Source organism: Crocuta crocuta, unplaced genomic scaffold (genome assembly GCF_008692635.1).
Source record: "Crocuta crocuta isolate KB4526 unplaced genomic scaffold, BGI_CrCroc_1.0 scaffold179, whole genome shotgun sequence".
Classification (NCBI taxonomy): Eukaryota; Metazoa; Chordata; class Mammalia; order Carnivora; family Hyaenidae; genus Crocuta; species Crocuta crocuta.
Genome location: NW_027551568.1, coordinates 13,427,583 through 13,443,892, shown reverse-complemented (window position 1 = coordinate 13,443,892; position 16,310 = coordinate 13,427,583). Strand labels below are relative to the sequence as shown.

General features: G+C 35.5%; 1 protein-coding gene across 1 annotated transcript in view; it reads right to left on the bottom strand.

The window, feature by feature from the left end:
- NCAPG (non-SMC condensin I complex subunit G) overlaps window positions 1-16,310 on the bottom strand; it is a 44,980-nt gene that overhangs the window by 2,516 nt on the left and 26,154 nt on the right. Inside the window, exons 13-20 of the mRNA XM_077750420.1 lie at window positions 15,672-15,791; window positions 9,318-9,545; window positions 5,930-6,111; window positions 5,484-5,658; window positions 2,611-2,772; window positions 2,025-2,163; window positions 1,533-1,619; window positions 5-74 (exon numbers count right to left, since the gene is read on the bottom strand). Of these exons, the coding sequence (XP_077606546.1) occupies window positions 5-74; window positions 1,533-1,619; window positions 2,025-2,163; window positions 2,611-2,772; window positions 5,484-5,658; window positions 5,930-6,111; window positions 9,318-9,545; window positions 15,672-15,791 (1,163 nt within the window). The remainder of the gene's footprint in view (window positions 1-4; window positions 75-1,532; window positions 1,620-2,024; window positions 2,164-2,610; window positions 2,773-5,483; window positions 5,659-5,929; window positions 6,112-9,317; window positions 9,546-15,671; window positions 15,792-16,310) is intronic.

Genomic DNA, 16,310 nt, shown 5'->3' with positions numbered 1-16,310 from the left:
ATACCTTTCAGAGTCAACCTGAGCAGTGTGACGTCTCCTGTTCGTCCTAGTTGAAGCTGTCACTTTTCTCTGTCCTTAAACAGAATATATAATTCATTATTAATCTATTATCATTTCTGGGCTACTCAAATCCTTTCTTTTCCCTCTACGACACATTTCCTCCTAGCTTCCAGCCATTTATTCATTTTTTGGTAAGCTCGGAAAATAGGCAAGGGAAAATATGGAAATCAAATTATAAGAAGGCAAACTTTAGTTAAATATACTTGAGAGAAAGAAGAATGTGAAAAACATGCTAGAAACAGAAGTACTTCTATTATGGCTGTAGCCTAAGACATATTGGAGAAACATTAATATATTAGAAATAGGTCAGAAAAGTAGGATAAGCCCAGAAAGGCTTAAGCCCATAACAGGTCCTAACGAAAAAGAACTTTAATAAGATAGTGGCTTGTAAAATATTCAGATGTATACATAGCCAATACAAATACGTCTTCCAAAACATTTTTCAGTGTAAAAACTAGACCTTTTACCAATATGCTGAATTTGCATATTGCAAAAATGCAAAAATTCTACTTGCTAGAAATTTACAAGGTTAAGACGACAAAGCTTAGCCTGTGATGCTCCTCATTTATGATCAGGATTTGATCAAAGTGCTCAGTATGAACCTTTGGTTGAAATTTATATACCCTATTTATTCATGTGAGACATACTGTTTTTCTCCAAAACCATACATATTTGCTTATAATGCAGCTAGCCCCAAGAAAACATCCAACAATATGGGACTACTTTGGAACAATACCCAGCAATAAGCATTTAAATAACTGATTGGCTACAAAAATATTATAGCCAGATTCCATTTAGAAAGAAATTAAATCTGCATAGCAAAGGGCCTAAAAATAGTTTTTTTTAAGAATTCAAATAATGGTTGCTTCGTGGGTGGGATTATTAGTGTTCTTTATATGAGTTTGCTGCATGTATTTTCTGATTCTTCTGTAATAAGCATGAACTGCTTTTGTAATAATAATAAAATAATAAAAATATCTTGAATTTCAGATTTTTTCCAAGTGATCCCTTGATAGTCAACATTTACTTTATTCCAACAAAGCCCCTATTGTTGGATATTCCTTGGGAAATAAATTATGTTGAAAAATTATGAAATAAAATGGATAAAAGGAAAACAGAAGCCCTATAGGGAAAAAAGGACAAAGTTGCTTAACGTATAAAGGACAGAATACAAACAACTGCTAATATAATCGTTAATGATCATTTGGTAGCAAAATTTTAATTTCACCTAAATAGTCCTTTACAATATGATACACTACATCCTATCTCTTTCAACAAAAAGCACTTGGAGCAACACTGATATTATAATCTTTTAGACACGGAGCAACACCGAATATCCACTAAAGAACTGAAAATAAAATTAAGGAAACCTGAGACATTTAAAAATTTTTACCAACAAGGAAACTTGCAAAATGAGTATTTCATTAGAAAACAAAATCAAAAAGTTTTATTATACTCAATCCATACACTACCTCTGTTAGTCTTCTGCTGAGTGGATTTTGATGCTCCGGTTGCTTTTACATCCCTGAGAGGGGTTCTATATGCTTCTGTGCTGTTTTCTAGTAACAGAAACAATACAACAATGTAAATTTTAAAAAGCTTCATTAATTATTTTAAATGGTTTTTCCAAGTCAATTTTTCATAAAACAGAAATGACAACCAGTACCATTAACAGCTATTGAAAATTATCATAAATCATTATTTCAAAGAAATGTGAATACTATAAAATAAGCACTCAAAGCCCCTAAAATAGTACACACAGTCCTGTGGTGAAAAATGTACACATAAAAAAAACCTAAGGAAGTAGAATAAACACTCATCCATAATACACTTTCAAGGGAATTAATTAGAAAATTTCTTCTTTCATTTCTGAAATCCAACCACATGCTAGAGGAGGAAAAACGTGCTTCAGTAAAGATGAAAAGGACAGAATCTTAGAAACACACAAGTTAGTATATTATTACCATCTTCAATTTGAAAAACATTCATATTCATGTTGGCATCCTGTGCTGCTACCACTTGGTCACCATACTCTTTATTTCCTTTTTCTAACTGGATCTTGATTTTCTCCAGAGCTCTCAGACAGGTCCTATCTTTCACTTCCTATAATAGGAAACATTTTTTTAGTACAGCATTTTCTAATTTCTCAAAAATTTACATCCTGATATCATGTAGTTTAAAAACATTTTAGGGGCACCTGGGTGGCTCAGTCAGTTAAGTGTCTGACTTCTGCTCAGGTTATGATCTCACAGTTTGTGAATTCAAGTCCCATGTCGGGCTCTATGCTGGCAGCTCAGAGCCTGGAGCTTGGTTTGAATTCTGTGTCTCCCTCTCTCTTTGCCCCTCCCCTGGCTTATACTCTCTTACTCTCAAAAATAAATAAACATTAAAAAAAAACATTTTAAAAATTCTATTAAATTTATGAAGGAAATATTACTTTAAATGGGCAAACACAATTTGCCAACATATGTATAATTTAATACAACCTCATAAAGTCTACTTTGATTAAAAAAATTTATACACATTAAGAGTAATTAGAAACTACCTTACCTCCAGAATCTCTTTCAACAGAATCAAAAGATCTTGAGCAAGATTGCTACTGAGTTCTAAAGAACTCAAGGCTTTCGTATAGACCCGAATTTCTGGCGAACATGGACATGTTAAGATCTCATTGCAAATTTTTATAGCCAAGTTGTCATGAACCGTTAAGGCCTAGAAAATCAAGAGAAAAAGCTTTGGAAATTGGAAATGGTACCATTATGATATACTTCCTACACATCTAACAAGCATTTCCAACTAATTATCTTGCCATAACCCCAAATGCAAAATGTCTAAAACCAAACTTAACGTATCCCTTGCAAACTGAACTCCTCCTCCTCCTACATAGGGTGCTGGGGTACAGGACTGAGACCTGCCCCCTACACAACTGAAGCATTCATCCTTCAGCTACCATGAATTCTGGAGGCTAAAAGTTTCCACGCGCAGAACTGGTCTGAAGACAGTGGGGCTCTGCCACATTCTTAGTTCACACATCTGGTGGCTGGAAGATATAGAGGGGTAACAGCCCAGCCTTGTCTCAATTCTGGACAACTCAAAGGACTATCCTAGTTCTAGAACTCCCTATGGGATGAGCTGGGATTTTCAGACTGCATGACAGTTCAACTTCTTCCTCTGCCCCAACCTACTTCCCTCACTCTCCCATTAAAAGATGTCAATACTTTCTTCGAGGTCTTCTGTAACCCATACTATACTGGGTTACCTGGGACTCCATCTTCCTTGCCTCTCCAAGCTCTTTCTTCATGACTTTTATACCCATAATCTTTTTCCATGTCAGCTTCTACTATTCTTTCTACTTTTCTATTGCTGCTATTATTCTTTTTCTGTAAGCTTTTATCTCTTAGGTATATAGATTTCCAACTGCTCTCTTTGATAATATTCTATTATTCTTACCAGTTCACCTTATGTAACAATACTGACTACCAAATTCATCTTTCTATTAGGTAACTTTCATCCCATTAAGCCTTTCAATATATACTGTGCACTGTTACAGCAAACACAGCCAACTCCAAATTCCCAACCTTAGTGTTCTGCCCTCGACAGGGCCATTCATTAGCTCCTTAGGCAGAATGAGTCACCCATAGTTCCCCTGCAGGACTTGCAAAACCAGCTGCATTCCATCCCTTCTACCGAAAGTCTTTTTCTCTCTACCCAAACCACTCCCCAAATCTCAACAAGCCTTAACTGAATTTTACTAGTAATGCTATGCTCATCACCCCTAAAACCCCACCTTCTTCTAAAGTCCTAAAGCATTTAGAGTTCTATCACCCACCCTTATTATATTTTGCCTTAATATTATCTGTAATCTTCTTTCCAATCACATGTAACATAATGACTTGAAAGGAGTATGCAGATATTAAATATCAATTAAAATAAAAAAGCAATACTTTCAACTTAATTAGCTGGAATCTGAAATCATTAATAACATTAATTTCAATATGATGACAAGTTTGATTAAATGACTTATTAAAGGACTGGGACACCTGAGTGGTTCAGTCAGTTATGCATCTATCTGACTCTTGGTTTCAGCTCAGGTCATGATCTCACAGTTTGTGAGATGGAGCCCCACATCAGGCTTTATGCTGACCGCACCAAGCCTGCTTGGGATAGTCAGTCAGTCTCTCTCTCTCCCCTCATCTCCCTCCCTCCTCTGTTCACACTCTGTCTCATAATAAATAAACATTTTTAAAAAATGATATTAAAGAATTAAAAACCCAGCTTAAGTTTAATTTATGGGACAATTTGCAGTTAACTTAATATTCTTTGAATTAAAAACAAATACAGGGGAGCCTGTGTGGCTCAGTCAGTTGAGCATCTGACTCTTGATTTCAGCTCAGGTCATGATTCCAGGGTCATGACATCATGCCCCACATCAGGCTTGGAATTCTCTCTCCCTCTGCCCCTCTCCTCCGTTCACACTCTGTCTCTCTAAAAAAAAATTTTTAATTTAAAATTAAAATAAAAATAAAAATAAGCTTGAGGTGACCCTCATTCTTTCAATTCTTCTTCCCTGTCTCAGAAACATAGCAGATAAGCTTATGTTTGAAGACTCCATTTAAGTCCTAGATAAACAGGACTTTTTTCAGAATGTTTAACAGCCAGCACTACAGTGGTCAGGATGGGGTAGTGAGAGTGATGAAATTTTGGCGAATTCTTTTCAGTAGCAAAAAGGTTAGCACTGATCACTTCTATCTTTATAGGATTATGACCACATTTCCCAAAAGGTCTTTTTTATCTTTATTTTTTTTTTAAGTTTATTTATTCATTTTGAGAGAGACAGAGAAAGTGAATGGAGGAGGAGCGAAGAGACAGGGAGAGAATCCCAAGCAGGCTCCCCATTGTCAGCATGGAGCCTGATGCAGGGCTTGAACTCACGAAACAGGAGATCATGACCTGAGCCGAAACCAAGAGTTGGACGCTTAAAGACTGAGCCACCCAGGAACCCCAGCAAAAGGCCTTTTTCTTACTTTGTGTTATGTGCCACCATAATAGATATCTCTAGGGGTGCCTAGAGACCAGAAATCTCTAGGGGCGCCTGGGTGACTCAGTCAGTTAAGCATCCAACTTTGGATTAGGTCATGATCTCACAGTTTGTGGGTTCAAGCCCCACCTCAGGCTCTGTGCTGTGAGCTCAGAGCCTGGAGCCTGCTTCAGACTCTGTGTCTCCTTGTCTCTCTGCCCCTCCCCTGCTCATTCTCTGCCTCTAAAAAACTAAATAAATGTTAAAAAATTTTTTAAACAAAAGAAATCTCAAGATCAAAATGTGGCTTCTATGTCAAAGAACCTAAGAGAAAAGATTATTTTACCAAAAACAGTGACCTGCATGATAGTCATCATCCTTACCATCCACAGACAAACTTACCCACCTGATAATCTTGTGAATTCTTGGCCTGAGGATTTAATCCACTTGGTCTTGTCAAATCTACAAGTAACTCAGCAACATTAGTGATATCTATTTCAGCTAAGGGAGAAGATGCAGGGGCACTGGCCAGTGTTTGCAAAGTTGGAAGAAAGGCTTCTTCAAAACATTCCTGATTAGTCCTATTGAAAAACAATTTGAAAGTATATTGGCAGAGAAAAAGCATGTGATCCTCCAAAAAAAATGCATAAAATTCACCCCATCAAGATATAGTATATTTTCATCTGGGAAAGAGACAAATAATTCAGGTAAATAAAATCTAGGTAAGTGCTCCTCATTTTCACTACTAACCATTGAAGAAAAAGAACAACAAAATTATATTACAGATATGACTCATGGGGAGCCTGAATTTAACTTCAAGTCAAATTCTGATTTATCGATGTAACTAAATACCTGCTTGCATAAGCAAACATGGGGAAGAACACGCCTAGGCAATGTCGAAGTCGAACATCCTCTTCAGTCACAGGATTGTACCATAACAAGATAAGGCGAGAAAGAATCCTGCTGCTGACCAGAAGCCCTGAGAACATCAGCTTGGCTAGTCCTTCTGCAGCTCCTGTCCTGAGTTCAGACACCTAATAAAAATGACTTTTATTAAAAGAAATATTTTTATTTGTATTTCCTTTTTAAGCCTTACAGTGTACCTTGTCCTACAATGTCATTTTTCTGTGAATTATCAACAAATCACTCATACTATGTATGTACTGGTTAAAGACACAAAAAGATTTTAGATCTCCCTTTTAGGTTAAGGCTATGTGACTAATAATTAGTGTAGCTAAGAAAACTTCAATTCCCTTAAAATTCTTTAGAAGAACCAAAAGGTCTTTTAAACACTGTGAAACCAAAATTCAAAACACTATGTATTACATGCTTATCATGATGTAAGATCTAGAAAACACTCAGTAATGATCCCTGCCATCAGCGGAAAATGGTGTGTAAATGGAAGTTCAGTGGTAGGAGTGGCACTGTGTTTGAATGAAGGGGAAATCTGAACAGAAAGTGTACTGGTGGAAAAGAAATTTCTAGAAAGAGTAAACAAAACAAACTTAGAGAAGAAAATGGAAAAGATATAGTGGTATTCAAATGGAAGTACAAGTATAAAAGAGAGAGAAGAAAAAATATTAGCCTCTGACACTTCCCAGCTGCATGATCCTGTGCATATTAAGTTTGTAGCCCACTTTTTCCATATAAGAAAAGGATGTTTACAGCAGCATTATCAACAATACAAATTATGGAAACAGTCCAAGGGTCCATTGACTGATGAATGGATAAAGAAGAAGTGGTATATATATTTGTACTCAACTGTAAAAAATAAAATCTTGCATTTGTAACAACATGGATGGATCTAGGAAGTATTATGCTAAGCGAAATAAGTTAGAGAAAGACAAACACTCATGTAAAATTTAACAAACAAAACAAATAAAGGGAGGAAAAAAAAAAAAGAGGGAGAGGTAAAACAAGAAACAGACTCTTAGCTATTCAGAACAAACTGATGGTGACCAGAGGGGAGGCTGGTGAGGGGAAAGGTTAAATAACTGATGGAGACTAAGGAGGGCACTTGTGATGAGCACCAGTTACTGTATGGAAGTGTTGAATAACTACAATGTACACCTGAAACTATTATTACTGTATGTAAACTAACTGGAATTTAGATAAAAACTTAAAAAAAATGTGCAGACGCACTGATATGACATTTTTCCAAAAACAACATAGAAATAGCCAACTGGAACATGAAAAAGTGCTTAACATCACTAATCATTGGGGAAATGCAAATCAAAACTATAATGTGGTATCACTTCACACTGTATGAATCAACAAAAAGACAAGAAATAAGTATTGGTGAGGATACAGAGAAAAGGAATGTTTTGTGCCCTTCTGGTGGGAATATAAATTGGTGCAGCCACTACAGAAAATATGAAGGTTCCTCAAAAATTAAAAATTTTTTTATCTATCATATGGACAAGCAATTTCACTTCTTGGTGAAATTTTAACTATCACATGGTCAAGCAATTTCACTTCTTGGTACATATCCAAAGGAAATGCAAATAGAATCTCAAAGAGAAATCTGCACGCTCATGTTCACTGTAGCATTATTTACAGTAGCCAAGATATGGAAACAACCTAAGTGTCCATCAATGGGTGAATGGATGAAGAAGATGTGGTATAGATGTATATACAACAGAATATATTTGGAGGTAAAAAAAAAAAAAAAGGAAATCCTACCATCTGCAACATGGAGAGACCTTCAGGACACTGTGCTAAGTGAAATAGCCAGATAAAGATAAATACTGTATGGTATCACTTTATATGTAAAATCTTAAAAAAAAAAAAAAGTCAAACCCATAGAAATAGAGTAGAAAAGTAGTTGCCAGGAAGGAAATAGAGACATTGGTAAAACCATACAAACTTTCAGCTATAAGCTCTTAAAAATAAGATTAAAAAATTCTGGAGACCTAATGTAAAACATGGTGACTACAGTTGATAACACTGTACTGTATAAATCAATTTTGCTACTAGGAGAGTAGAAATGTTCTCATATTCTAAATAAGTAAATAAATATGTGATTTGTTGGAATGTGTTAGTTAACTAGATAGGGAGTAAATCATTAAAAAAAGATAACCAGTATGACCTAGTAAACCCCTCCTAAATATATACCCAAAAAACAGAAAACAAATACATGTCCAGGCCTGTTCACAACAGCACTATACGCAATAGCCAAAATGTAGAAACAGCCCAAATATCTTTCAAGGGATGAATGGCTAAACAAAATGCGGTACATACATAAAACGATAGCTCGTTCTGCCATAAGAAGGAATAAAGTATTGACACAAGCTACAACATGGAGAAGCCTTGAAGACACAAAGTCATATACTATATAATTCCATTTATATGAAACATCTAGAATACTTAAATCCAGAGAGACAAAATGCATATTGTTGACTGTCAGAAGCTGATATCAGGAAAAACAAGGAGCAGTTGCTCAATGTATCCAGTTTCCTTTTAGGATAATGAAAATGTTTTGAAAATTAGACAGAGGTGGCAGTTGCATTACATTGTGGATGTACTAAATGCCAATCAACTTTAAAATTGTTTATGAATTTGACCTCAATAAAAACTAAAAATTTTAAATTTGTATATGTTGTAAAAATGTAGTTTAAGAGTACCTTAAGAAAAAGGATCTAATCCTATACCCTATCTCAGACCTTCCACTGACCCAATGTAAAATTACTTTAAATTATTTCTTAAGACTCTTGGGGGTAAAAGTTTAAGTTATAAATCACAAAGGTGGGGAAAAGGAAAAAGAAATAGAACCCCCTCTAATAGTCATTTTTGTTTATACTTCAAAACTCTGCAGGGGCGCCTGGGTGACTCAGTTGGTTAAGATTCTGACTTTGGCTCAGGTCATCTCATGACTCCTGAGTTCGAGCCCCACATCAGGCTCTGTGCTGACAGTTCAGAGCCTGGAGCCTGCTTCAGATTCTGTGTCTCCCTCTCTCTCTGATCCTCCTCAGCTTGCACTGTCTCTCTGTCTCTCTCTCAAAAATAAACAAACATTAAAACAAAAATTTAAAAAAAAAAATTAAAGAAACAACTCTGCATATGCAGTCTGAGGGTGAGAAACGAGGTCTATCAGTAATGGAAGTGGGACTTGATTATATTTAAAAGGCAAAAGTTTTCAATGTTGGTCAAATTTAAGCTTCAGCCTAAAAGAAATAAAGAGCATAAACATATACACAATAAAAAGAAATTTCATAATAACAGGGCTATGATTATTTCTTACCTCACTATCTAAGAAATCAGAAAGGAGTTTCAGAACATTCTTGGCTGTAGCAGTCTCTTCTTCAGCCTCTTCTAACTCTTGATCTCCATCAGAGTTTATTTCTGCATGTTCACTTTGAAGGACTTTGATTTTTTTAGTTTTAAAAGGTTCAATCCCAAATGTCATCAGTTGGTCAAAAATTGCCTTTAAAGCACTTATTTTTATTGTGACATCATCAATTTGCAAAACCTAAATTAAAACATCCCCCACCAAATAAAGTAAATTCAGTAAGCTTTTCAGTCTGTTTACGCTGCACAAAATTACTTTCCTAGTCTAATTTCAACAGTCAAGTCCACACGAAATACCATTTTTCAAACATCAAGATTTTCATTTTAAAATTATTTTTATTTGTATCATAACATTTTTCACATAAATAACATGAATAAAATTATTTATTTTAGAAAGTGAGAGAGAGAGTGCATGTGCACGTTGGGGAGAGGGGCAGAAGGAGAATCTTAAGCAGGCTCCACACTTAGTATGGAACCTGATGTGAGGCTCAATCCCACAACCCTGGAATCATGACCTAAGCCAAAATCAAGAGTCAGATATTTAACCGAATGGGCCACCCAGGCGCCCCATACCCTAACATTCAGACTTCTATTTCAATCAGAAAAAGTTCACCTTCAGTACAAAAAGGCTTCCTAGAACTAGAGTCAAGCTGAATTATATTATTTGTTCCTTTTATTTGAAAATGAATGGGGGCACCTGGGTGGCTCCATTGGTTAAGCATCCAACTCTTGGTTTCTAGTTTTAGCTCAGGTCATGAGCTCATGGTTTAGGAGTTCAAGCCCTGCATGAGGCTCCATGCTGACAGTGCGGAGCCTGCTTGGGATTCTCTCTCTCTCTTCCCCCTCACTTGCTCTCTTTGGCTCTCAAAATGAAACCTAAAAAAAAAAATTAAAAAAGTAAAGAATGAATATATTATATTCACTAGGATTTTTTTTAAAGATTGAGAAAAACAGCTCAATTACATTGAAATTGTTTTGGGCCATCTATTAAGACAAAAACATTACATTCTAAGCAATGAAAAGCGTTCATTAAAAACATCAGTTTTCTTAGGACTCTTCTACGTTATCAACCTTCGCTAAAGATAAAATTTTCCCTTATTAGTTCAATAAATTCAGAATTCATTAAAAGTGAATTCAGTTCTCAATGAAATGGAATCCTTATAAAAGGAGGTGAACCATAAAACCCAGCAGTTTGTAGGAGTCTCTCCTAAGTTAAGAACACTGAATTCCTATACACCAAACTTCAAAGCCATGAAAAAGAGCCGAATATTTCTATTATGAAGAGATTTATTATATTCCTTGATGCACTTAAATTGTGAACACTGATAAATTATTTGGCTACATGGCTTAGCTTTCCTTTAGAATGAATGAAAATTATCTGCAAGTTGGTCAAGTTAGTGAACTAAGAAAATAGCTCAAAACTTTGTAAGAAATTTCAAGAATATATCTATTATGGTAAAACCTACATATCTGCCAAAGCCAAATGTACTTTTCACGACTATTCTCTAGGAATTCTAAGCATGCTACTCTTTCAACAGCAACTTAGTTTTCTTGCCCTTCTCAGTCCCTTACTGGCTAGCAATAGCTCTCAATGCTGAATATTTATCTAAGAAAGACTTTTTAAACAAAACAATTTCCTTCTCCTGCCTAACAAGTGTGTGTATATATGTCTTTAATTTTTATTACTAAAACTTGATTTTTTAAAAAAAAACTGATTTCTTACTCCCAAACGACTGCTATTTTCTCTTAATCTAAAGTCGTCTAACAATAGCCCTAAAAATAACTTTATAAACATAAACAATTGAATTTATTCAGTGGCTAACTACTTTTGATCATGAACCATTTTAAGGATCTGATAAGAGCTTAAAACCCCACCCCAGAAAAACATGCCAAAAAATACAGGCCAAATTATACATGTTTATTTATTTTACTGCACTTGAACCAGTTATCAATCAATAAACATTTATAGTTAACAAAAAATATCTATTTTTCAGGCAAATATTAGTAGCTAGTCCTTGAAAAAAATTTAGAAATCACAGCTGTTTATATCTAAAAAAAAAAGGCAAACTTTAATTCATGAAAACTTTAATTACATGACAAGGCTGCTATTCTGTTGACTAGTTTGATTTGGAAGAGAGTAAAATTGTGGAATGGTATTGAAAAGAAACATCAATTATCTTTCACACCGGTTTGATTTTGAAAATTCCTTTCCACCACAGAATATTACATATATAAGAACAAACAGTATTAAGCTCTCTCTGTCAAGTGGAAAGTGAGGTAGTATTAAATAACTTCCAGAGTGGTCCAGGCCACTCTTAAGCATTATGTTCGTACTACATTTCTTTGGGCTAAAATGACCACAGCACTTATTAATATTATGCTACCAAAAATTAAAAGGATCAAAATCCACATTTCATCTTTAAAGGTTAAGTGAACTTAATTACCTTTCGGGAAAGTTCTATGGTATTTCCTTTGCTGCAATACTAGAAATTTTATATAACTATCTACCTTCAATCTCCTCTATCAGAGTTCTAGCCTGACCATAACTTACAATTTTCAGCAGCATTAATGGTATATAGATCTTAATGAATGCTTTATCCCATTTTTAGAGCAAAAATAAAATAAAATATTAACTAAGTAGACATAAATAAATCATTCACTATTAAACATTCTAATTAGATTTTTCTTCCACTTAAAAAAAAGTAATGACCAGAGATCAATCTAGTATTAGACCCATATTCTAGGAAGACAGGAAAGTAGAGAATTTATTGTACACTAATTTCTTAGCAAAACCTCTTTGAAAATATAGGATTTTACTCCCTGGGTACCTATAAAGCCATAAAATTTCACAATAATAAACAAGACTTTCTTGAGAATTACTAGAAGAATTACTGTTGCCAATACCGATGTAAAAGAATGACTTGCTATACATGGAGACTCATTCCGTATGTTGGAGCAAAACCAGATGTACAGCCAAGCACTTATAAATGATTCATCTGGACAAAGTACCAATATTTTTCTTTCCATTTCCTTGAGAAAGGAACTTCACATCATTTTAAAGATAATAGTGACAATGCAAGTTTCCAAAAGGATCTAACAATAACAAATTTTTCTGTGACAACAGTAGGTTAGGATGATAAATATAAACAAAACAGCAACAGTAATTTCATCACTGCACATTAAATAAATTGATCAGATGCCAAATGTTCCAAAAAAGGAAACTAAAATAAAACCCTGAAATTTCTTATGACTGCCTTTTGACGTAAGTATGACTTTAATTTTCTTCCTTTGAATCAAGCCACAAACAATTTGACCATTTCCAGAACACATGACCTCCCCAAGTTCTAATTCTATGCTTTTTCTCCCCCCTGGTAATGTGACTGCAACACTAAAGAATGCCCCAAGATAAGGGTTTCTTGCTGAGGGAATAGTCTACTATTGGTGGAGTTTAGTCTTTTAAAATAATCTTCTCATGAAAATCATGATCTATGTTGTCACCTGTTATTTTCAAATTGAGCACACAAAGCATTCCCATTTACCTGTGGGCAAGCAATTTGCACTAAAATTCCTTTCAACTTTTTATACCATTTGGCAACACCAGATGCCACCATGAATCACATCATCTTTTTATATGGGAAATGGAGGGAGGGATATTTTTGAAGTTAAGCCAGGCCCAAATGTTAAAGACAGATGTCCAAAGGAGTTATAGTCTATTGGTATACTCTATTCCATCCCTTCTTTGTCTACTCAATAGCACTCTAGCAATTGCCTTCTCTTCCCTATATTATCAATTTTTTCCTCTCAACCGGGGCATTGTCCTTAGTATTACAAACATACTGTAACTTTCTCAATCTTAAAAAAAATTAAAACCAAAAATCTCTTGGGGTGCCAAGGTGGCTCAGTCAGTTAAACGTCCAACTCTTGGGTTTCAGCTCAGGTCATAATCTCACGGTTCGTGGGATCCAGCCCTGCATCAGGCTCTGTGTTAACGGAGCAGGGCCTGCTTGGGATTCTCTCTCCCTCTCTCTGTACCTCCCCTGCTCACAGCCATGCTCTCTGTCTCTCTCTAAAAACAAAACAAAACAACAACAAAAACTCTTCTTATCCCATTCCCTTCTCTTGCTATCTTCTCATTTCTATTAGTCCTAACAAAAATAAAATCATAAAAGAGTAGTCTACACTGGCTATCCCCAATTCCTCTCCCACAATTCTCTCTCAGCCCACTCCAATAAAGCTTTGCCCTCCATATAAGCTATTCTCATGAAAGTCACCAAATATTTCCTTATTTGCACCAAATGGTCAATTATAAATCCCTATCAATCTGTCACCAGCAATGAACAGTTAGGTGATGTTAGCCTTTGTAAAATAACATCTTCACTTGCCTTCTAGGACATCACTCTCTCCCCTGACAGTCTACTTCACCTTAGTCTTTACTGGTTCCTCTTCATCTTCCCCTTCCTTAAATGTTACCTAAGTCTTAGGGAACTACAAAGCGGAGAATGCTACTCATTCTACATTCACCCCTCAGGTTAACCATCCAGTCTCTAAGTACTGGATACTATTATAAAGACTTAGATCCCTCTCTCCAGCTTGCATGTCCTCCTATCTCCAAGCTCACAACTGCCTATTTGACATATCCACTTGCAACTCAAACTTCAAACTTACCACACCCAAAATTGAATTCCTTATCTCATCCACCTGTCATAAAACTTGTTCCTCTGTTTTCCCCATCAAAGGAAAGGACAAGTCTATCTTTCCAATTATTTGGACTAAAATCTTCAATTTCCTTCTCTCATATGCCACACCAGATTCATCAGCAAATTCTATAGAGGTCATCTTCAAACTTAGATTACCAACATTTTTCAAGACCCCAGTAACTACTTGAACACTGGTCCAAGCCATCATCATCTCTCTCCTAGATTATAGCAATACCCTCCTTATGAGTATCTCTGCTTCCATACTTGTATCCCTACAGTTAATATTAGGGACCTGCAAACTATGGGCAAGAGGCCAAATCCAGTCTGCTGCCAGTTTTTGCACAGCCTTCAAGTTGAGAAGAGTCGCACATCTTTAAATGGTTAAAAAAATTTCATTACATATGAAAATTGTATGAAATTCAAATGTTAATGTCCATAAATAAATTTTTATAAAATTACAGCCACACGAATTCATTTATATATTGCCATGGCTGTTTTCATACCTGCACCACATAGTAGTACTTGAGACACATCACATGGCCTGCAGAGTAAAAAATATTTACTCTCTAGCCCTTTATAAAAAAGGTATGCCAACCCCTGGTCTACGCCAACATTATATCCAGTAAGATCATTATCCTGGACTCAAAATCTTCCAATTATTTACCACTGCATTCACTGTGAAGTCTGCAAGTCCCCAGAAGACATGTACGGCCTATTACTTGCAAACCCTTTCTCCTACCATTCTCCTCTTCGCTCAGTCTGGCCTAGCCACAGCTGCCCTGCTCCTTGAAAAGTCCTACTTCAGGGCCCCTCCCCCTGTTCCTCCCTCTCCTCAGAAACAACACACCCAGATATCTACATGGTTCATTCTCCAACTTTCCTGGCACTGGCCCAAATTTCAATTTATTTAGTCAGGTCTTTCTCAACCAAACAGATCCTTCTGCTGATTTCCACTCCTTACTCTCCTTCTTCGCTTTATTTTTTTCAACTGTTCATGCTTTTTTTCATTGTGCGTCTTCTCTTCTAAATTGTAAGCTCTATTAGGACAGCAAGTTTTATCTTGTTTTTTTTTTTTTTAATTACCTATCTTTTTTTTCCCCTAACCCTAAAATAATGCTGGGCATATCACAGTCAACAAAAATTTGCTATATTTTGGTATATTTAAAACATACCATAAATAATTGACATTTCATCTTTTCTCAACTTTAATAAGAAAGAGATCAAAAGATAAAAAATCAGAGTCCCTAGAGGCACCTGGATAGCTCAGTTAGTCATTCAACTTTGGTTCAGGTCCTGATCTCGCAGCTCGTGGGTTCAAGCCCCGTGTCAGCCTCTGTGTTGACAGCTCAGAGCTTGGAGCCTGCTTTAGATGTTATGTCTCCTTCTCTCTGCCCCTCCCCCACTCACAGTGTTTTTCTCTCTCTCTCTCTCTCAAAAATAAACAGACATTAAAAAAAAAAATCAGAGTCCCTAATAGTCATCCGTAATAGTCACTGTCATCAATATGCCCTGGAACAGATTAAATTTAGAGCATTCACAGTATCACAACAGATTCTGAATATTTATTTCCAGAAAATATAGTCAAGATTCTGTCACAAGATAAATCCTACCTGCAATAATAATACGAAGTGTTTACTTGCAAAATCCTGATTCTGTAGTCCACAGCATCCCAAGCATAAAACAGCCAGATTCCTTACTACAGGATGAACACTTACTATTCCAGGAAGAATCTAAAAGGAATTAGAAATTAAAATAATTTTGACCAGGACAAGAAATTTGTAACAGTATTATTAAAAACATGATCAAAGAGGTAATTTCTATATGATTTCACAGATAGATCTACTTCTTATCCATATTGCCTAAGTCAATTTTCAGATTTAAAAAAAAAGGTTAAGTATTAAATTGCTAAAACATAAGAATATAACCAGAGTGAAATACAATCTAATCACAAGAAACCCCTCCTTTCACCTGCTAAAAGTGACTCAATGGTTTCCCAATGCTCACAGGACAAAGATGAAACTCCTTTACATGACATTGTCTCATTATCTGGTCTTTCTTAGTATCATCTTACACCATACTACTGCTTGCTCTTTGCTTAAAAATGGTCTGATTTTGAGGTCTTAGATTCAGTATTTTTCAACAGAAACATAATGTTAAGTCATAGGTCATTTTAAATTTTCTAGTAGGTACATTAAAAAGAAATATGTGAAACTAATTTTAATACATTTTACTGTTCTCAATATAATCAA